This window comes from Lithobates pipiens, unplaced genomic scaffold (genome assembly GCF_037356315.1).
Source record: "Lithobates pipiens isolate NorthernLeopardFrog02 unplaced genomic scaffold, aLitPip1_a1.2 Scaffold_18, whole genome shotgun sequence".
Lineage (NCBI taxonomy): Eukaryota > Metazoa > Chordata > Amphibia > Anura > Ranidae > Lithobates > Lithobates pipiens.
Window position 1 is genome coordinate 387651681 of NW_027507758.1, and position 19848 is coordinate 387671528.

At 42.2% G+C, this 19848-nt stretch overlaps 1 protein-coding gene across 1 annotated transcript in view; it reads left to right on the forward strand.

Annotated features, from left to right (window-relative positions):
* LRRC1 (leucine rich repeat containing 1) overlaps positions 1-19848 on the forward strand; it is a 252540-nt gene that overhangs the window by 93580 nt on the left and 139112 nt on the right. The window contains exon 2 of the mRNA XM_077487811.1: positions 12396-12513. Within this exon, the coding sequence (XP_077343937.1) occupies positions 12396-12513 (118 nt within the window). The remainder of the gene's footprint in view (positions 1-12395; positions 12514-19848) is intronic.

The following is a 19848-nucleotide window of genomic DNA, read 5'->3' on the forward strand; positions in this document are numbered from 1 at the left end:
TTCTGGCCAAAATGAGAATCGCGCTGTAAAATCTTTCACATTATACAAAAAAAAAAAGAAAAAGGGGGCTAACTTTACTGGTTAGGTGTGTGGTGTTTTTTTTTTTTTTTTTTTTTAATTTAAGTATTTTTTTTTCCCAAAAAATTGCATTTGAAAGACAGTGTGACATAAAATATTCCAACAACCACCATTTTATTCTCTGAAGTGTCTACTAAAAATATAGATATAATGTTTGGGTGTTCTAAGACATTTTCTATAAAAAAAAAAAAAAAATTTTTAACTTGAAACCAACAAATATCAGAAAAAGATTGTGTTTAAGTAGTTAAACTTTTTTCACTTCCCAACAAGTCTATTCCATTGACAAATTTGTTACAATGTTTATACTTAAGTTCAACTGATAAAGAATGTTGAGATTCTTGGCAGTTTTTTTCCTTCTTTTCTTTTGATGGCTGGTGGCTTCAGAAGAGCAGAGAGAATTATTTGCATAGAAAGAATTGTGAAACGCTTTAGTCAAGATTGCGATAACTATTCTTGATGATTAATTGTGCAGCTCTAGTATGTATAGGTGTATATTATATCATTTTGCATATTGAGTTTGGTGTGAGGACTTGAGCTGCTCTTCTTATTCTTTATTGTGTAAAAAGGCTGTTTGATCCTGTCTTCTCTCATCCTCCTCCAATCCTCCCCTTCTTTTACTGTCTCCACTCCATTTGCTGATAGTACAGGTTTGCAAGCAAATGAGAGAAATGCCTTCACCAGCCACCACCTGAAAATGCTGATTTCCCGGCTCTGCCGGTGTCATGCTCCCGCTGTGATTGGACAAAGCGGGAGCCAATCAGCAGATCCGGTGCCCGTGATTGGTGCTGGTAAACGCTGCCCGTTCATAGGAGAGCCAGAACAGCTATCTGCCTATGTAAACAAGGCAGACTGCTGTTCTGCCAGAGAGAGGGAGACAGATCTTCTGTTCCTGCTAATCAGTCAGTTCATCCCCCACACAGTTAGAAATCACTCCCTAGCAGCACACCTAACACTTTGATCGCCCCAGATATTAACCCATTCCCTGCCAGTGTCATTTCATACAGTGACAGTGCACATTTTTTTAAGCACGGATCACTGTATTTGTGTCACTGGTCCCCAAAAAGTCGCCATTCCTATGGTAGTAAAAAACAAGAAGTGTTTTAATTTAGGTTCCTGCGCTATATAGGGACTAAAAAGTGGTCATTTGTCTAATTAGCTGGATGCTGCTGCACACTTCCATGAGACACACACTCATGTAAAAAGATAAGTGAAGAAAAAAACAATGGTGCTGCGCTCCCAAAGTGAAATTAATCTAGAAAAGTTAAAACTTTTTCAAACACTAGAAAAAAACGTATTGCAAAATAAATGTGTAACCTGATAGTGCGTGATCTCCTCAAATACCCTCGGGACTAGCCCAAAAGGTTCTAAAATGAAAATTACTCATATATACATATATAATTGAAATAAATCCACATATAAGTGAAATAACCAACCAAAACGTGATGTAATCAGGAGGGGTATCCACAGCTAAGGTGCTCATATAAATCTAATGCGTATATACATAAAACAATTACTTCATGGACAACAAAGTGTCATGCACAATAAAGTGTAAATAGTGATCAAAATTTGCATTAAAGTGCCAAGTGCATATGATGAATGTAGAACAAATTAAAACACACCATAATCCAGCTAAGTGAACAAAAGTCCAGTGAAAGAATCGGATGCAGTTATAAAGTGGCTCAGTGCTTGTAAAGTGCAAAAAAACTTCCTCCACTCCGGTGATTCCACGTGTTAGTACGCACACTAGGTAATTACCTCACTGCTGTAAGGTATACAGAGTATCTGCAGCCTTCTCAGAGGTACACAGGGAATCAAGGGGGGGGGGGGGGGAACGACGACTTCAAATAGCCACACTTTAGTCACCATCCATGTAACCGCTCCACAGGTAGATTCCAATATTGCTCAAAAGATAAGTATGAGGGCAACCATAGTGTAGTAAGTTTTTTTTTTTTTTTAAAATCACAGAATTTATTCACAAATTAAAATTACTCAAACAGCCGAGGTGAGTCAGACAGTAACAACAAAGCTACGAGCGAACTGCTCGAGTGCAGGCGTCGCTTCCGGTCTCCGTATCCTACGTGTTACGTCACTTCCCGTGACTTCAACTGGGATGATAAAATAAATTAAAATAAAATAAATTCAATAAAAACAACAAAAAAAAGTCCATAAATATATCCCATAGTTTGGGCTAAATGAATGAAGAATGATTTTTTTTTTATGCATCTTATTTTTTATTGGATATGTATTATAGCTATTTTCAATTTTTTTTTTGTTTATAGCACAAAAAATAAAAACCGCAGAGGTAGGTGATCAATCACCACCAAAAGCTCTATTTTGCGGCAAAAAAAGGGCATCGCTTTTATTTGGGTACAGTGCTGCATGTTTGCAATTGCCAGTTAAAGAAACGCAGTGCCGTATTGAAAAAAATGACCTGATCAGGGAGGTGTGGGGGTGGGGTGAAACCTTCCGGAGCTGAAGTGGTTAAAGCATGACCTATTTGGTATCAATTTACTCAGCATAACATCATCTTGTGTATTCCACCAAACAAAATGGGTATTATATTGTGTTTGTGTGCACTAAAACGAATTCATATGTATTCCTGAAAATGTGCATTTTAAAAATGGCTGAGCATGTGAAAAAAAAAAAAAAAAAACAATTGCACTGGCCACAGTTTTATTCTCCAAGGTCTCTGCTTTCAAAAAAGATATAATGTGTAGCGGTTTTAAGTAGCTTTCTAGCAAAAAAAAAATTGGATTTTACATGCATGTCAGATATGACAGGACTGGCCTGGTTTAATTCTGAGTAATTCATCTTCAAAGGAAAAAACATTTCAAATCCGTTCATTAACTAAATAGATTGCATTCTCTGCTTCTTCTGCTGCGTTTAACTCCTACAGAAGTGCAATAAACAGCCATGTAGGCTTTTCCATATTCTACAGCACAAAGTGCTTGCTCAATAGCTTGCTGTTGTTATAAAAAATGCCACTCAACTCCTCCTCATTGTTATTACTGCTTGCCATGTGTGGAAAAACTAGATAGTACAATAATTATACTGTGCACTCTGCTTTCAAGGTTAAGAGTTATTCCCTACAGTATACAAAGGCACAGAGTGCAGTGGCCTGACTAATCCATGGCGGACAGCTCGAAATGTGTTCTCAGCTTAATCTCTAGATTTAATTTGTTATTATGGGTAGCTTTAGTTCACAGCGCTCTGCAGTGTTTTTAAAGAGACCCTGTAGCAATCCTAAAAGAAATCTATAGCGGATACTTTGTAAAGAAAAGGATAAAGACTTGCTTGTCTGGTGGGCAATCGGGAAATATTAACTTGGGAGCATTGTCTAGCGCTCTGCAACAGTGCGATAACTTGTCCGCTGCTGGTCACTGTGGATCCTTTTGCCAACCTCTGTCGCAACTGTGTATTGTGATCAACAGACTGTACGCTACATAACAGATAAAAACAGATGTACCAAACGCCATATTTTCAGCAAAATGTTTCAAAACCTCAAGCAATATTGATCAAGCAATGATCAAACCTGTGTATAAAAAAAAATTGGATCTGCAGTACAGCTCTGAAAGCAGTCCTATCAGGTTAGGAGTGTAAAACTTGGTGTCCCTTGCTTAGGCTGGATTCACACCTATGCATTTTTAGTGCATTTTGTGGATTTGCACTACAGAACATGTTCCATAGGAAACCATGTTAAATGAACTGTAGAGCAAATCTGCAAAAGGCAAAAAGCACTAAAAATGCATAGGTGTGAATCCAGCCTTAGTGCTAGGTGCTTAACTACTTCCCACCCGGCCAATGTATATATACGGCCAGGTGGGAGCGCTCTACTTCTGACTGGACATTCCTGAACATCCTTCAGAAGTAGGGGAATCATTCATGCCCACGCATCTTGAATCGGCAGGAGGGCTCTGTGATTGGCCCTTCTGATCACATGACGGCCGTGTCCAACCACAACCGTCATGTGATGTAAACAAACAACCGGTTGCTAGGCAATCGGCTCTCCTCTCCTCACACGGAAGTCGTTGCTGAGGAGAGGAGAGCGGATCGCTGCAGCCAGCTGGTGATCAGTGAGTATGAGCTGTTGTTTTTTTTTACAGCTTTTTACTCACTGATCACCAACCTAGTGAAAACGCACATCACCACACTGTAAACACAATGTCCCCAATAATAAAAACATATGTCCCACTAAAATCACATGTCCCAATGATTATCTGTACACATATGTACGTGATCACCTGCACACACATGTACATGATCATTTGCGTACATATGTCCGTGATCACACAAACCAATTATTATATACTTAACTGACATGTTTTTTTTTACCAAAGACATGTAGCAGAATACGTTTTTGGCTTAAATTTATGAAAAAAATTGATTTTATTGAATTTTTTAAAATAGAAAGAAGAAAATATTGTGTTTTTTTCCAAATTTCCGCTCTTTTTTTTTTATTTTTTTTATTTTTTTAAGCTTATATCGCAAAAAAATAAAAAACTAAGTCGTGAATAAATACCACCAAAATAAAGCTCTATTTGTGAAAACAAAATGATAAAAATTTCATTTGGGTATAGTGTAGCAAGACCGCACAATTGTCATTGAAATTGGGAGAGCGATGAAAGCTGAAAATTGGGCTGGGAAGGAAGGGCCCTGTATTGTAGTGATTAAATAGGATGCAAAGATCAGGCAGAGTACAAGCACGTGTTGTAATACAAAGTTGGGACCCTTAAAGTATAAATTTGCCTTCAAACATGTTCCAGCAGCTGCAGCCTCTCTCTCCCTCCTGGGACAGAAAAATAATGTGGCCGTGCGTGGCTCTACCCACGCGGCCCCATTATTCAATCACTTTGAATGCGTAAACCACAACTACCGTCGGCCATTAGGGCTGACTGCTTGCAGGGCTGGGTTACAGGGCTTGTCGGCAGTATTCTGCCATTGCACCCCCGATCCACTAAAAGGGGGAAAAAATTAATAAATGCATACCGCATGCAGTGAGGGGGGAAAAAAGTAATTTGATCCCCTGCTGATTTTGTGTAGTTGAAATGATCATTCTATAATTTTAATGGAAGTTTTATTTTAACAGTGAGGGACAGAACAAAAAAATCCAGAAAAACGCAAGGTTATAAATTGATTTGCATTTTAATGAGTGAAATAAGTATTTGACCCCTTCGCAAAACATGACTTATTACTTGGTGGCAAAGCCCTAGTTGGCAATCGTAGGTCAAACGTTTCTTGTAGTTGACCACCAGGTTTTTGTCCCACTCCCTCTCCTCCTTGGAGAGGATCTTTGCAGATCCTCTCCAAGTCATTAGGGTTTTGAGGCTGACATTTAGTAACTTGATCCTTCATGTGCTTCTTCTTGAGCCACCCCTTTTGTTGCATTGGCCGTGTGTTTTGGATCATTGTTTTGCTTGAATACCCACCCACGACCCATTTTCAATGCACTGGCTGAGGGAAGGAGGTGAGAGGGTGACAACCAACTGTTGTCACCCTCTCACCAAGCTGCTTGGCGATGGTCTTGTAGCCCATTCCAGTCTTGTGTAGGTCTACAAGCTCTTTGGTCTTGGCCATGGTGGAGAGATTAGAATCTGATTGCTTCTGTGAACAGGTGCCTTTTTTTAACCCTTTCATGCCTAAGGGTAAAACGAACCTTAATGCCTGAACGCAGTTTTGCAATTTTGACATGTGCTAGTTAAACTGTACATATCTTTGCAACTGCTTAGTGTATCCAGGTGACTTATACCTTGTTTTTTTTTTCAGGACACGTTAGGCTTTCTTTTGGCGTTAACTGTTATTGCATAACTCATACATTTTAGTTTTGTTATTAAAGGAAAACTGCCCAAAAAGGTAAAAAAAAATGTTTTTACATTTTGGCTGTATATTTTTTGCCGCTACCATGACCCACCACCAAAAAACAACCCAAAAGAACTTCTTCTATTACTGCTGTGAATAAATACGCCACGTATGTGTGTGTTTATATTATGTTTGTACCCATAATTGAGCCCAGACACCATAGTGCACACTTTGCTTTTAGGAGGGCAATTAATCCAAGTTAACAGTTCAGGTACTATGAATTCATTACAGACACTTTGTGGTATCCAAATAATGGAATTACCCCCCAAATCATTCCATTTTGCAATCAAGACCCCCTAAGGTATCTATCTAGGGGTAAATCTTGGGTTTTTAGCCTCTCAATTTTTGTGGGAATAATTTTGAATTTGGTAGGCAAAAACACAAATTGCATTTTTTTTTTTTTTCCACAAATGTTTCAATTTAGCTATAAATTTTGTGCCATTACTTTGACCCACCACCAAAAATGAACCCAAAATAAATTCACCTACTTCTGACGTGCGTGGGGATACTATATACGTGTGCAAAATATGTTGGCAATTCATCCAAACTAATTATCAATGTATACATTACAGACAGTCTGCAGTGTGATGTTACTTCTTAAAAGGATAAGTTCACCTTTTGTAACATGTTACATCTGGCCCCGTACCCCCCCCCCCCCCCCCCCCGATCACCCGTTTTTGTGACAGTGAGCAGGGGGAGAAAATCCCCTGCTCACTGTCACAATCTAATGTGATCGAATGTGAAAACTACAAGTACCGGCAGTGTTTGCGGCTGTCGGCTTGTAGTTCTCAATGAACTACCAGGGCGATGTTGAGATCTCTAGGTAGTTCATTGATGCTTCCTGTCATTGTGTAACTGTCTGGCCGTATCGGAGCTTCGGGCAGTCCACTGAAACGTGTAATTACACCCACAATCTGCTGACCGTGGGTGCAATGCTTTACAGGCTCCTAACAAAAAAAATAATTCATTTTTTTTTACCTGCAAAAAATGTGAATTTCTTTTTTTTGTGAAGGTGAATTTCTCCTTTTTTAAGGCTAATCCAAAACCCTGTGTAAAATGCTGCGTAAATGACTGACGTTATATTATAAAAGGGAAGAAATAAGGCAAACGTTAAACTCCTCCCTCACAATATTTCTGGTTTCTAATAATGCGGGATGGTGTGGCAAATATCAAAACGAGGGTGGATGCACAGGTCTGGATTGGAAGGGCATGTGGGGCAATGGTAACGAGTATCGCATCTTTTGCCATTTTTGCCACACACGCACGACATGTCTTCCTGGGGAATTTTGTTGCTTACTGTGATTGGGATAGGATACAAAAAGTGTCTTTCTGTTAGTCTTCTAACATCCTCTGGTTCTGCAGGTTTTCTGGGGTCTGCTTGAAACATCAGGTGTTCTATAATTTTTCCTGGTACTGTAGGAAGGTGTCAGTACCATCAGATTTTTTTTTTTGTAAAGGACAAATTGTGGATAGCCACCTGGATAAGGTATATTGTAACTTTTTTTTATACCAGCTTTTAGATTTCCTCAGCACCAGCTAGGGCTGCAAGATCTGGTCAGAGAGGTTGACTCCACCCATGTATTTGTTGTATGTTGTAATGCACAGTGGCTTTTCTTTCTGTGTAGCTGACCCCCGTTTTTTTACGGTCACTGTGCCCTCTGGGTGGATCGTTGTCAGCATATAGACGTCTTTTCTGTCTGAGAATTTGACAGCCATCATTTCCTCCTGTTGGTGGCTGAGTGATGTGCCTCTGCAAACACTGTCTCGCCAGCTGCTGTGGAAACTCTTCGCGTTTTTTCCGCATGGTTCCACATGCTCCTGTGCCAGCAGCATGCAGAGATCTAAAAAGTGGCACACTGCTGTAGTAGTTGACGTAAAGATGGTAGCCTTGGTGGAGCAGAGGTTGGATCGGGTGCTAGACAAGTTTCCCACTGACTCCAAGATTGTCTGGGCAGCCCTGGGGGTTGAGTTGACAGTCTCGTCCTTCATAGATCAGAAATCCAAATGTATATCCGGTTGTGCTTTCGCACAGTTTGTAAAATTTTATGCCACACCGGGCACGTTTGGATGGTATGAACTGCTTAAAATGCAGTCGGCCTTTAAAATTTATCAGGGATTCATCAAAAGAGATATTTATATCCGGGGTATAAACCATTGAAAATGTATACGTTGAAAACGTTCACATTCAGTTCCCTCCTTGAGACCGAGTGAATCTGCGGGGGGGGGGGGGGGATTTACCGGGATGCATACAATCAAGTTTCACTGCAGCGAGTTTTTGAACCTTTGTTGTAAAAGTTAAAATTTCTATTAGGCACTTAAACCTGCGGATAGAACTTGATCAAATGGCAGTCCTGGGGCGGCATAAGAGCATAATCATCAGCTGTGCACTGAAAAGAATCATGCTATAATACTTTATTTAAATCCCAGGTGTGTAAGGCGGCGACCTGGTCGTCCGTTCAGTTTCATTAAACTTTACAAGGTTAATGTGAGCGCATCTTCGGATGCTTGCTTGGCCGCAAGGTTTTGCAGGTGGCTGTTTAAGGTTGCAGCTCCTCCATTGAGGAGTTCTGGTTGTTATGGGTGGAGTTTATTTTCTTGTTGTTCCAACCCCTCGTTTTTTGCCACTGCTTGGGGACGTCCTTAAGGTCAAGATTAAAGGTGGATATTTTGTACTCGCCATAAAATCCTTTTCTCTGAAGTTCATTGACGGACACAGCACCCCGCCCCCCCCCCCCATATGTTTGTACTGCTTTTTGACTAACTAAGCTGCTGGAAGCCGAGGGAGGGGTTATAGCCAGTAGGACCACCCCCTGGGCGATACTGTGCAGTTTTGCTGTTTTTACATGTTCTGCCTAGTCCTATCCTGAAGGTGGCGATATAACCTAAGGTCAAGATTAACCACTTGCAGCCCGCCCTATAGGGAATTGACGGTGGCAAAGTGGTTTCATAATCCTAACCGGACGTCATATGACGTGATTAGGATTATGAGCCGCTGCGCGCCCCCGGGGGCGCGCATCGCGGCGATCGTTGTTGCGGGGTGTCAGTCTGACACCCGGCAACTACGATCTCGGTAAAGAGTCTCCGACGGAGACTCTTTACCATGTGATCAGCCGTGTCCAATCACGGCTGATCACAGTGTAAATGGGAAGAGCCGGTGATCGGCTTTCCCTCACTCGCCTCTGTCAGACGCGAGTAGAGGAGAGCCGATCGGCTGCTCCTCTGACAGGGGGGGTCTGTGCTGATCGATTATCAGCACAGCCCCCCCTAGGATGCCCACACTGGACCACCAGGGACACCACTAGACCACCAGGGAAAAGGTAATAAAATCCATAATCCTCCCTAGACCACCAGGGATGCCAGTCAGCACAATGGGTGCCAATCAGTGCCCATAATGGATGCCAATCAGTGCCCACAATGGGCATCACTGATTGGCATGCATTATTGTTTGGCACTGATTGGCATCCATTACTATAACACCGATGCCGCCTATGAGTGCCCACCTGTGCCGCCTATGAGTGCCCACCTGTGCCGCCTATGAGTGCCCACCTGTGCCGCCTATCCATGCCCATCCGTGCCGCCCATCTGTGCCAGCTATCGGTGCCAATTTGTGCCACCTATCAGTGTCCGTCCGTGTCGCCCATCCGTGTCGCCCATCCGTGTCGCCCATCCGTGTCGCCCATCCGTGTCGCCCATCCGTGTCGCCCATCCGTGCCACTTCATTGGTGCCCATCAGTGCCCATCAGTGTAGCCCCATCAGTGCCCATCAGTGAAGGAGAAAACGTACTTATTTACAAAGTTTTGAAACTGAAACAAAAAAAAAAACATTTTTTTTTTTCAAAATTTTCGGTATTTTTTTATTTGTAGCGCAAAAAATAAAAACCGTAGAGGTGATCAAATACCACCAAAAGAAAGCTCTATTTGTGGGAAAAAAATGATAAAAATTTCATTTGGGTACAGTGTAGCATGACCGCGCAATTGTCATTCAAAGTGCGACAGCGCTGAAAGCTCAAAATTGGTCTGGGCAGGAAGGTGTTTAAGTGCCCTGTATTGAAGTGGTTAAAGGATTTTACGGGGAGTACAAAAATCTTAATATTTCACTTTTTTTTTTTTTTTTTTTAAATGCAAATCGATTTTATAACTTTTTTGAAATGTGTTTTCTGTTTTTTTTTTTTTTTTTTTTGTTCTGTCTCTCACTGTTAAAATAAACCTACTATTAAAATTTTAGACTGATCGTTTGTCAGTGGGCAAACGTACAAAATTAGCAGGAGATCAAATACTTTTTCCCCTCACTGTAATTTGTGCTCCAGCCCACCATTCAACTTTATTTCAGTCTTGCACATTAAAATCTAATTTGTATAACCTCTCTACAATTTTCTTTTAGATTTAGCTGCGGTTGTATGACGCACTGGCCTACCTTGGCAACACATTTGGTTTATTTACAGCCAGGTAGAACAGCACAGTTGTTAAAGCTTAATGTGTCATTCAACCCATGTGCACATGTTTTGAATATAGAGTATATGTAGTTTCATTAAAATCAAGGTTCATCTTTTGGTGAATTAGAAGACATGCATTGACATAAACACACGCACACACCACAGGTTGAACTGGATGTACTGGTTGGTGTCTTTATTCAACCTTACCATCTATGTAACCATCTTTTATTTGGTTTGTTTAGAGTCAGTCAGGTGATCCATTTTCATTTCTTCAGGAAGTCTGTGTGCCATTTGTGGGCGGAGCTCTAGTCACGTGATGTTACTCTAAATGTAAATAGCATTATGGGAATTAAAGCAGAGTCCTGTCGGCTAAAAAAAAAAGATAAGTCAGCAGCTACAAATACCGGAGCTGCTGACTTTTGATATAAGGGCACTTGCCTGTCCAGGGAGCCGGCGATGTTATGTCTTCTGATCGACTCCTGGGTGCTGCCGCCGCCATTCCTGGTAAGGGAACCAGGCAGTAAAGACTTTTGGCTTCACTCCTGGTTCCGTACTGCGCATGCACGAGTCTTGCTGCATGTTCTGATTGGTCCCTGCTGTCTTCTGGGACCTGTGTGTCTCCCAGAAGACGGGAGGAGGAGGATTTGCTGGACGTTGCGTAGGTTTTTTCCCTGGAAGTGGGAGAAAATACCTGAATTTGACAGGTATCTGCACCCCCCCCGAAAGGTGCCAAATGTGAAACCGGAGGGGGGGGGGGGGGGAATCCAAACAGTGGAAGTTCCAGTTCTGGGTGGAACTCCGCTTTAAAACACATGAAAGAAAGCAATTTTTTTTTTTTTTTTTTCTTGGATTTGTTTCACCTGTTACTTTTTTTTTTAAACAACCCAAATGACCGCCAGTGCTCCACCCACATATTCACATATACCACACCACTGATGTAGGATAAATGAGGAATTTCTTCGCTGCCGGTCATGATCTTTAAGACACCCTTCGTGGCATGCAGGAGTCTTGCTCTGGAGCAGAGGGGAAGTTCCAAACATGCATAGACTGAGTGGCAATGCAGAAAAGTGGAGATCACCATCAATGGCGTTGCTGCTCTAAATAGGGAACTGGCAGCATTGCCAGGTAATTACAATCACAGCATGACTTTTGAGAAGAAGCAGCACACAGAATCGGATGCTACACTTTCTTACATTTTAAGTTTTCCAATGCCGATTGCTGGACAACTGGAGCATGGACAGAATTGAAAAATAAATTTATTAAAGTGGTAGTATGGTCATTTTTTTAACTTTTACCTACAGGAAAGCCTATAATAAGGCTTACCTGTAGGTAAAAAAAATATCTCCTAAACCTGTACGGTTTAGGAGATATTCCCCTCGGTATGCGCCGCTGACTGCAGCGGCGCATGCGCACAAGGGGGTTCTCTCCGTGAAAATCCGGCAGCGCTCGTGCGGCCGGACTGAAATCTCCCGCGCGCATGCGCGGGAGTGACGATATCGCGGCTCCGGCCACTCACAGCGCCGGAGCCGCGATACCCGGAAGAGACGCCGAGGGAGCGTGTCGGCTCCCTCGGCGTGGATCGGGCCAGATGTCGGGGCCTCGTTCTAAGGTAAGTATTTCATAATGAGCTAGTATGCGGTGCATACTAGCTCATTATGCCTTTTGCTTTGCAGGTTTAAAAAAAAAAAAAAAAACATTGCGGGTTTACTACCGCTTTAAGGTACATGTACGTGTACATTTTACGCTTATTCTAGGTTACACTTCTGCTTTAAGGAGATCTTAAAATTGGTGACCAGCGTTATTAGTGGTGAGCTGCTGATGTACTGGCTGTGCAGGAAAATAGGTTTTACAGTTGGACACTAATGACACTAAGAATGCCTTAAAGCACTCATTCAATTTTTTTATTTTATTGTTTTTTTTGCTGCCTTTTTAAAAACAATATGTTGCAAGAACATTAGGTAGATCTTAAGTGTTATGCGTTACCTTTTTGTATATAGGTTAAAATAACACATTATGTTTTTTTTCCAGCAATTTTTTCAGCTTGTGAAATTAAGAAAACTTGGCCTTAGTGATAATGAAATCCAGCGACTTCCTCCAGAGATCGCAAATTTCATGCAGCTGGTAGAACTTGATGTATCGCGGAACGGTGAGTCTCATATTATTGAAGATTTTTCTTGTTCTATCCAATGTAAATTCCCTTTTTATCACAGCTATATAAGTTAATTCAAAGCTGTTGAAATCAGTATGCTTTATTTGTTTGGTCTTCACAGGTAGGTTAAAAAATGCAGCTAGAGCCTTTGAAGACATACTGTATATCAGGCAATGCTACCAGTAAAGTCACACTGTGCTCAAATATGATTTTTCCTTTAAAGGTTATGTAGCTGCAGGTTTAAGTCGACCACAAGGTCCTTTATAGAGACCCCAGTAAAGAGGTTTCTCCCTCATCCCTGGCACGACTAGGAGGTAGTAAGCTCTGATCTGGTGGTCTCTGCTAATTGTGACTTCTCCATATTCATTGGAATATCTGGAGAATACTTCACAGCAGCAGAGTTTTTCATCCTTCAAGTGGAAGTATAGGCTAATATAACCGAGGTTTAGAATGCTGCTTCCCCACTTTTTTATATCCATGCTGCCTTCATGTCCTTCACATGATCTCTAAGCTGGGGCTCCCCTGTGTCAGGTGAGCAGCTCGTCAACAAGGCTGAATTCCCAGAGACGTGACTTCACCTCCCAGCTTCCATTTCTCCGTTATTAGTGTTATATCAGCTCCAGCACACCTTACTGATACAGGGGAAAGCTATTTTACGAACTGTTGGCAGCATTGTTATAAGGAAGGGGAAAGCAGAATTTCTTAGGTGTATATTGGCCTTTACTTACATTTTAAAGTTGAACTTCATTCCAGGCCAAATACACAGGTGAAATTTATATATAGGAGATGTTTTACCTGCCAGATTTGCATTTGTCCCTTTTTGAGGCCAGGTTTACACTGGTGGAACGAGCTCTGACATTGAGAGCTTATGTCGCATGACGTGTGAAAATCAATGTTTCCCTATGGGAGCCATTTTAACTGGTCCGACACAAGTCTTTGAAAATGCTCCCTGCACTAGTTTGGTCTGACTTTGATCCTACTTCAGCCCATTGAATATCATTGAAGTTGTATCGCCGCCTTGCCTGATCCGACTTTGGCATGCGACTTGTGCTCTGATTATCTTGAGGGGCAACTCCATGCCAAATTTTAAATAAAAAAACTAGCATGGGTTCCCCCATCCAAGAGCATACCAGGTCCTTCGGTCTGGTATGGATTTTAAGGGGAACTCCCTACGCCGAAAAAACAGCATGGGGGTCCCCCCAAAATCCATACCAGACCCTTATCCGAGCACGCAGCCTCAGCCGTTGAGGAAAGGGGGTGGGGATGAGCAACCCCCCCCCCCCCCCGGGACCATACCTGTCCGCATGCCCTCAACATGGGGGGGTGCTTTGGGGTAGGGGGGCGCCATGAGGGCCCCCCAAAGCATCTTGTCCCCATGTTGATGAGGACAAGGGCCTCTTCCCGACAACCCTGGCCATTGGTTGTCGGGGTCTGTAGGGGGGCTTATCGGAATCTAAGAGCCCCCTTTAATAAGGGAGCCCCCAGATCCCGGCCCCCACTCTATGTGAATGAGTAATGGGGTACCCATTCACCTGGGGGAAAAAGCGTCAATAAAAAAAAACACAATAGACCGGTTTTTAAAGTAATAATAGGCAGCTCCGGGGGTCTCTTCCGACTTCTCCGCACTCTCCGGTGTCTTCTGCCGGGCTCCTCTATCTTCTGCTGTGCTCCTCTGCTGTTTTCCGCTCTTTTGCCAGCTCCGGCCCGGTCGTCTTCATCTTCCGATGTTGACACGATGCTCTCTACCGATGTAATGCTGTGTGGGGCGTGGTCACTAGGTGATGGCATCCAGTGACCCCACCCCTTATGATGTCACCACCCCATCATGCCCCTGGGTGGTGACATAAGGAGTGGGGTCACCGGATGACATCACCCAGTGACCACGCCCCATGCCTATTATAAGTTGTTGCACACCACGCACATGGAATTACATCGGGAGAGAGCGTTGTATCAACATCAGAAGAAGACTAGGGAGAAAACCGGGCCAATGCTTGCAAAAGAGCAGAAGATAGCAGAGGAGCCCGGGAGAAAAGGAAAGCGTGGAGAGACCCCCGGAGCTGCCTAATAAATTACTTTACCCGGTCTAGTTTTTCACCCAGGTGAATGGGTAGGGGTACGATGTACCCCATACTCATTCACATAGGGTGGGTGGCCGGGATCTGGGGGCCCCCCTGCTACAAAGCATCCCCCCATCTTGACGGCATGTGGCCTGGTGTGGTTCGGAGGGGGGCACGCTCATCCCCACCCCCTTTACTGACCGGCCAGGCTACATGCTCAGATAAGGGTCTGGTATAGATTTTGGGGGGGCCCCCACGCCGTTTCTTCAATGTATCAGTTCCCCTTAATATCCATACAAAAACCAAAGGACCTGGTATGCTCTTGGAGGGGGAACCCATGCTGGTTTTTTATTTAAAATTTGGGGTGGAATTCCCCGTCAAGATTCATACCAAACACAGTGCCTGGTATTGGTGGGGATCCAAGTCGGATCCCCATTCATTGAAGTCGGACGCATCTCTGACTTCAAGTCACAGGGCAAAGTTGGATCCAAATAAGGATAAGTGTCGTGTTTCACCAGTGTGAACCCCGCCTGAGTCCTAAGACTTGTACAGCTCTGGCCAGCATGGGAGGAGACCTCCACTTTCTCTACTGAAGTTTCATATTCACTTACCGGTCTCCTTCCAACCCCAAATCTGTGAAACGGACAATGAAATAAAAAGTGGCATGCTGATAAGCATAGCTCTCTTAAGGCCCTCTCTTCTCCTGTCAACATGCCTCTAGCATCGCAGTGCTTCTGATTGGCTGCATGCGCTAACTCTCCCTTCCCCTGTCTAAACCCTGATGTATAGTAGATTGCAAGAAGTTTATACCTACTCAAATCCGGGTATTAACATTACTTTGAAAATACATTTTAATGATGTATTAAATTATACAGAGCTGCTTTAATGTATGCCTTTATTTTATATCTTAATGGAGTCCTTTAATATTCATACAGTTTTTGTTAGAATCTTCTTCTTCTTTTTTTTTTTTTTTTGGACTCAGTTTTATCATTGTCAGAGTATGTACAGTTTTCTGTAGAGTTGACAGGTAAAATGGTCTCTACAAAACAGAAGTCTGTGTACAAGAATGTAGATTTGGTTGTACTGTTCTAGTGACATTCCATCACTTGAAGTAGTATAGGTTACTGCTTGAGGTTTTCCTAGTCTAAATGTTTTTCTTAGCGAAATCCCAAGGCCTATCATAGACAGCTATTGGGACGAATGGTTTCATGTGCTTGGCATACAGAGGACTGATTTGTGAATGGTTTGGCAACTCTAAAGATAGTGTTAAAAGAAGTATAGTGACTGTTTAGTATCCACATATACTTTATTTTTAATGGACGATCTGGAAGAACCTTTAACACGAATATGCGTGCCTCAAAATTCTCAGTAAAAGTCAAGGCTGGCCCACTGGCGCCTGTAACACGTTAAGAACACGTTCATACCATGTCCGTTGAGCTACGTTTTTTTTTTTTTGCACACCTATACTGGACATGGTGTGAACAGTTCATGCTATATGTACCTGTTCACATTATACATGTGCAGCAAAACACAGCTTAACAGACATTGAGGACAGTCTTGGTGTCTATTAATTGTTGTTGTAGGCGACAGTGCTATCCCCAACATTTGCAGAGAAATATTTGTATATCGGAGTGTCCAGAGTTTCAGAAAAAGATGCAGGGCAGGCTCTGAAAACCGATTAAAGGATAAGTTCACCTTTTGGAACATGTAGCATGTTCCTGCAGCTGCAGCCTATCTGCTGCTGAAGGCGGGCATCCTCTCTGGGCGCCCACTGTCACTTACAGTAAATGGAAAAACAAGTCCCTTTGTGGCTGTTGGCTTGTAGTTTCAAAGAACTACCATGGTGCTGTGAGCGCTCTGGTAGCTCATTGAGTCTTCCTGTCAGTGTGTATCTGCCTGCCCGTACGAGGAACAAGCAGACAGATACATTGACAAATCTTCAGGAGTCCTGCATGGCATCCTGATCTGCTGATCGCGAGTGCAATGCTTTCCAGGCTTCAAGTAAGAAAACCAAAAATGCTATTTTTTTTTACATGCAGAGGTATATTTATAACACCTCAACACTTTAGACCAAAATTTGCCGTTTTCAATTTTGGATAAGATTTAATCCTTCTTCTTTTTTTTTTTTTTTTTAACGCAAACTTAACTATAATATTCCATTAAAGCTGAACGGCAGAAAAACGTAGGAATAGGTTACCACTAATGTGTGGTTGCTGCTGCATTTTCTAAAACTGTTTGCTGCTTAATGCAGTGCACAGTAGTAATGAAGCGAACGCTCGAGCCTGAAGCTTAAGTTTCAGCTAGAGTAGCAGGTCACTCATTCTCCGCCTCCTCCCTTCACTAAATGGCTTATTTCTCCTATCACCTTCCAGGACAGCACACCTGAGATAGGAGAAAGAACTAAGTTACTTCCAGGACGGCAGGTCTACCATCACTTTCCAGAACGGCAGGCCTACTATCTCTCAGGTGCACCATCCTGGAAGGTTCAAAAAAGCCATGTTGCCTGTAAGTAACGTAGGTTTTTTCACTGAATACAAGGCATTCTGTGATTGGCGAAGGGTAGATGATGTTCATCTGCCCCTCCTCCGATCACAGCATACCTTGTATTCAGTGAAAAGAGTACAAGATATTTTATGAATGGATGAGGTGGAGAGCACTCCAGCTGCAGCTCTAAAAGCTTTGCAGACGCTTTTAACCCTTTTCCAGCCGTTAGCAGGGGTTAAAAGAGCCCCGCTAGTGGCCGAAGAGTGCTGCAAAAACTACAGCCGCCCCAGTGTGAAATATGCTTTAATGTATTATATATGTTCAGTTTGTTAAAACCTCCTCCCAAGCAGTCTAAAAAGGATAGGCTGGGCTGCTTTCACACTGGGAAGGGTGTTGATGGTAAAAGCGTCACTTTACCGTCATTTTAGTGGTGCTATTCGGGCACAAGGGGGCTGATTTTAACTCCCGCTAGTGGCCGAATAAAGGGTTAAATGCTCCCATGCCCATTCATTTCAATGGGTATACACTGCTCCTTCACTGCCCAAAAAATGCTGCTAGCAGGTCAATTTTTAACATCCTGCCAGTACACCACTCCAGTGTGAAATCACTCGTGCTTTCACACTGAGACTGCAGGGGAGGTGTTTTTCAGGTGCTTTACAGATGCTATTTTTAGCCCGAAAAACACCTCCAGTGTGAAAGGGGTCTTACAGCTGTGATTTACTCTTTAGAGAAATGGGTTTCTTTCAGTAATATTATTTCATGTATGAAAAGAAGCCTGCAGCTCCACCTCCTGGCTGTTTAGAATGCTATAGAATCTTTAATATTTAGACTGAGATGTACAAAACCAATATATGTTCCTTCTTTTTTTTTTTTTTTTTTTTTTTTAAACTAAATCTGTTTCAACCATCTTGGTGGCATAAACTAAGGTTCAGCCTAACTCTGGCTTATTTGGGTGGTAAAACATTGGTGATTGGCTGGGGAAATCCATTCTGGCCAATCAAATTCTCCCCAGAAAGAACCATCAAGATGTATGGGGATGTCAGACTATGCACAGACAAGACGTTTATAGGAGTGAAAATTATATCATATCTGAAGACATCCTTTAAACCTGTTACCTGTATGTATATGATGTCAACATGATACCTGGCCTTGCTTTGTTTGTTTGTTTTTTTTACTTGCCTTTAATGACTTTTTAAGTGCCAGTGCCTATGATGCTATTTCAGAGGTCTCCAGTTTAGCAGAGCAGTACGCAATAAGGATTGCTTTTCTTCTACATGCGTGATTTGTATGGTAATAAAAATGAGCAGTACTTTGGAAACAATCTCTGGGATTATGTTGAGCCTAATTTGTTATGCTTTGTACCTTGTTGTATGGCACTGTTCGCATTAAGCATTTGTCTTTTGGTGGTGCAGCATATGCCCTGTAACATCTGGCTGAAAGTAAACCAGTTTTGTATTTAAGCCATGCTTTTACTTGGAATAGTCATTCACTGAGTACTATGTCTTCACGCATAGTAAATTTGTCTCCTGAAAAGTCATCTACGCGTTCAAGGCTGTTTTTTTTTTCTTTTTCTTTTTGGAATTTTCTAACGCTGTACATTTCTGCAAAATTTTTCATTGATACCAATTTTTGGTAAATTTCATTCTTTGTGCTAAATAATTATGAGTTCTATAAAAAAAAAAAAAAGTTTTCCTTGAAGCAATATACAAGCATTATGCGCTGTACACATGGCCGGACTTTCAGACGGAACTCCGGAATTCTGATCATGTGTTTGGGCTCCATCGAACTTTTTTTCCATCAATTTCCAACACACCAAGTTTGAGATCTAGATCTAAAATTTTCCGACGATAAAATCTGATTGTTTAAATTCCGATCGTGTGTAGACCATTCCGACGCACGAGGTGCCATGCATGCTCAGAATAAATTACGAGACGAAAGCTATTGGCTACTGGCCTCTTTATAGACACATTGTACGTCGTCTCGTTCTGAACGAACGGATTTTCCGACAACTTTGTGCGACGTTGTGTATGCAAGACAAGTTTGGGCCAAAATCCGTCGTCGGAATGTCCGACCATGTGTATGGGGCATAAGAGTGAAAAAAATAAAATAAAAAAATGAATAAATATTGTAACACATGTACACATAGGATAACATTGGATGAGTTCAGGGACAGCTGAAAAAAGCAGCCAACTGCCTGTGAACGTCGGTTTTACCAACAGCAGTGTACATGAGGCCTAAATGTTCTGTGGAGGTTATAATCACTCTTCAGGAGCGTGCACATGACTTGTATCTGTAATAGAGTAAGGGAATAGCTATGTGGTCTGACCATATTTGAAAAAGGGTTAAAAGTAATAAAAATTGGAACTTATGGAGTCCCACTCTCTAAAATACTTACATACAAGGCTGTTTGTTGAATGTGGCACTAGGAACCGGAAGCACCCAAAAGGGCATCTCTACCGTAAACTGAGGTAGTGATCGGACCGCAGAACCAACAGGGACCACATCCAGGGAGGGTAGTGTCCAGAATAAGAGATACTGTACCTATTCGTGATCGGAAGTATTAAACCCTTCATAGGAAGACTTCTATAGAAAATAGTATGTGTTAATGCACAGTGTGCAATTTGTCCTGAATTCAGAGCAGGACAAATATATTATAAAAAGTGTCAATTGAAGCCCAGATGGGTGAAAGTAGGAGATTATGCTATTGAATTGCTGAAAATTGTAGAGCTAAACCACCGAGGAGGATAATAAAGAAATGTGCCAGATACGAAAATAGTGGATACAGGGAATA